The sequence below is a fragment of the Colobus angolensis genome, unplaced genomic scaffold (assembly GCF_000951035.1).
Source record: "Colobus angolensis palliatus isolate OR3802 unplaced genomic scaffold, Cang.pa_1.0 Scaffold1, whole genome shotgun sequence".
NCBI lineage: Eukaryota > Metazoa > Chordata > Mammalia > Primates > Cercopithecidae > Colobus > Colobus angolensis.
The window spans coordinates 3022868-3025967 of record NW_012110918.1 but is presented as its reverse complement, the minus strand read 5'-3'; the positions used below and the strand labels follow the sequence as shown (position 1 = coordinate 3025967).

The 3100-nt window shown below is 44.0% G+C and overlaps 1 protein-coding gene across 1 annotated transcript in view; it reads right to left on the bottom strand.

Annotated features, from left to right (window-relative positions):
- PITPNC1 (phosphatidylinositol transfer protein, cytoplasmic 1) overlaps window positions 1-997 on the bottom strand; it is a 253142-nt gene extending 252145 nt beyond the window's left edge. Inside the window, exon 1 of the mRNA XM_011954034.1 lies at window positions 866-997. Within this exon, the coding sequence (XP_011809424.1) occupies window positions 866-868 (3 nt within the window). The 5' untranslated portion in view covers window positions 869-997. The remainder of the gene's footprint in view (window positions 1-865) is intronic.
- Window positions 998-3100: the final 2103 nt, after the last annotated feature.

Here is a 3100-nt window from a genome sequence, read left to right as displayed (position 1 = left end):
GATCACCTGAGGTCAGGAGTTTGAGACCAGCCTGGCCAACATGGTGAAACCCCATCTCTACTAAAAATACAAAAATTAGCCAGGCGTGGTGGCACATCCCAGTTACTCGGGAGGCTGAGGCAGGAGAATTGCTTGAGCCGGGGAGACAGAGGTTGCAGTGACCCGAGATCGGGCCACTGCTCTCCAGCCTGGGCGACAGAGCGAGACTCTGTCTCAAAAAAAAAAGAGAAAGAAAATTTTGGTCACACTGATGGGGAGTCTGGGAGCCAATGCTGTCCATGAAAGGATCCTGCCTCCTGCAGCAAGGGGTCAACTAGGGAGTTCCAAGCCCTGGAACACAGATGAAGGCTAAACCCTGCAGCGGACTGAGTGCCCGTGCTGGGAGAACACCCTGATGCCTTAAATTGCTTAGCAACCTCTAAGGAACAATGGCAATCCAGGGGCTGACAGGGAAGGTATGGAAAATCAATGAGCACTCACTTTGACAGACAATTCTGGGTGCAGAATACCTGCCACAGGTAATAAATCACTTCATTTAAGTTTATCTTTTTAGCAGTGCACAGTGGATTATACCCATACATCACTTCAACCCCTTTTCTGCCCTGTTGACAAAGGACAAATTGAGAAGGATGTTGGGAAAGTTGGGAGAAAGAAAGGAGAGAGACAGAAGAGCTCTGTTACTGGGCTGAGGCAGTAAAAGGAATAATTGTGATGATAAAGTAATTATTATTTTTTGTTTTCTAAGCTGCTGGTTCCATTTGTAAAAATCTTACAGAGCTGTCTGGATTTACCAATGAAGTTACCATGGGTTGGAAAATAAAGGTAGCTTTTTTTCCAAACCCCTTAGGACATACAACATACCTACCATCTCGACAAGATTTCAAAATCTTTGTTTTTCTGATAACGGATAAGTTTGTGGGCTTCACTAATGACACGCCTTAGAAACTGATGCCCCGAGAACCTTGATGTCCAGAACTCAATGTGGTCAATGGGATTCTGGGTTCAGAAATATGGCGACAGATTAAGATAACATAGGGGCAGAATCTCCCACCACAAACACCTAGGAATACTGGATAAAATATAACCCCAGGAAGAAAGGGGAAAACAGAGTGAAAGTGTGTGAGCTGATTTTGGGACTGTTCTAGTAACTAACAGACTTACAATTTAAAACCCAAGTGGACAAAGGAGGTGAAACCGTGAGCCACTATGAAGCAGAGAACTGGAACTAAAACCCCAAGGGGGCCGGGCGCAGTGGCTCACGCCTGTAATCCCAACACTTTGGGAGGCCTAGGCGGGTGGATCACCTGAGGTGAGGAGTTCAAGACCAGCCTGGCCATCATGGTGAAACCCCTTCTCTACTAAAAATACAAAATTAGTTGGGCGTGATGGCACACGCCTATAATCCCAGCTATTCGGGAGGCTGAGGCAGGAGAATCGCTTGAACCTGGCAGGCAGAGGATGCAGTGAGCCAAGATCAAGCCATCGCACTCTAGCCTGGGCGACGAAAGCAAAACTCCTTCTCAAAAAAAAAAGCCCCAAAGAGAGTTAGGATCTTCAAAGAAATACTTCCCCAGTGAAAGGAAAGACTAGGCGGAAACATCCCCTGGTACAGGGGTCAGGAGAACAATTTTATGTTCTTGGGCTCTAAGTGAAAAAAACCTCTCCCCTGAAAAATGGATATTCCAAACCTGAGCCTTAAGCAGGGTGATCCAGGAAATCTAAAGGAAGAAATAAGCAGAAATAAGGCAGTGACACTCCCAAGATCTCTAGAAGAAGCAATGCAAATTGTTCTGAGCAATGCAAATTGTTCTGAAGGAGCCTCACTATCAGACCATGTAAGATTCCCATGGAAAAAAAATAATCCCCACTAAAGGTTAGTTTAGAGGAAAATTAAAAATTAGAATACAGCATAAGCAGAAAACAGCAAATACAACAAACAAGATTATTAGAACTCCAGGGAACTTGGAAAAATAAAACTACAACCTGAAAGAGAGAGTATAATATAAGTGTGCTTTAGACTATTAAAGACAGAAAATGAGAAACCAAAACCCCGAGAAAAAATATTCTAGGAAAAAAGTAAGAGTCAGATGTGAAAACAAGCCAAATGGTACTTTTGGAAATAAATAATTTTTAAATGCAATAGATAGATTAAATAGTAAATTAGACAGAAATGAAGAGATTATTCAGTAAAATGGAAGACAGATCAGAGGAAATTACCCAAAGAGCATTAGAGAGGTCAATGAGGCATAAAAGAATAACTAAGGGCATAGAGAGTACAATGAGAAGGTCCATATGCATGTAATACAAGATCCAGATGATGAAAACAGAGATACAGTGTTAGTTTGGGTCCTCCAAGAAGCAGATGCTAAGAGGACATGTTGGGAAAAACACCTGTGAAGGAAAAAGAGAAGGAAGCAGGAGGAGGCAGGGAGAGCCTTCAGACCATGGTGTAGGTATGGAGAGAGATGAAAGGAGTACTGGATAGGAAGAGACTCAGAGTGAGACGCAGTTGTAACAAAGTTTTGGTCACACTGATGGGGAGTCCGGGAACCAATGTCATCCATGAAAGGATCCTGCCTCCTGCAGCAATGGGCCAGCACTGGTACCCCTGTCATATTCTGCCATCAGCTGGGAGCAGCCCAGTAGAAGCGTGAGTGAATCTGAGATGTGGCCTCTGGGGCTCAGTCAACTATGCTTCCCCCAGCAAGACAACTGAGCAGCATGATTTTATGGCTGCCACAATGAAGGAGAAGCAATATTTTAAAAGATAATAGTTAAGGACTTACCAGAATTTTAAAAGTCATGAATCCTCCATGTAAAGAATACCAAGTTCTAAGCAGAATAAATAAAAATAAATCAATACACACAGGACTGAGGCTCCAGAATATCAAAGACAAAGAGGAAGCCTTAAAGAACAGCCAGATAGCCAGGCGCGGTGGCTCACGCCTGTAATCCCAGTACTTTGGGAGGCCGAGGCGGGCAGATCACAAGGTCAGGAGATCAAGACCATCCTGGCTAACACAGTGAAACCCCGTCTCTACTAAAAATACAAAAAAAATTAGCCGGGCGTGGTGGCGGGCACCTGTAGTCCCAGCTACTC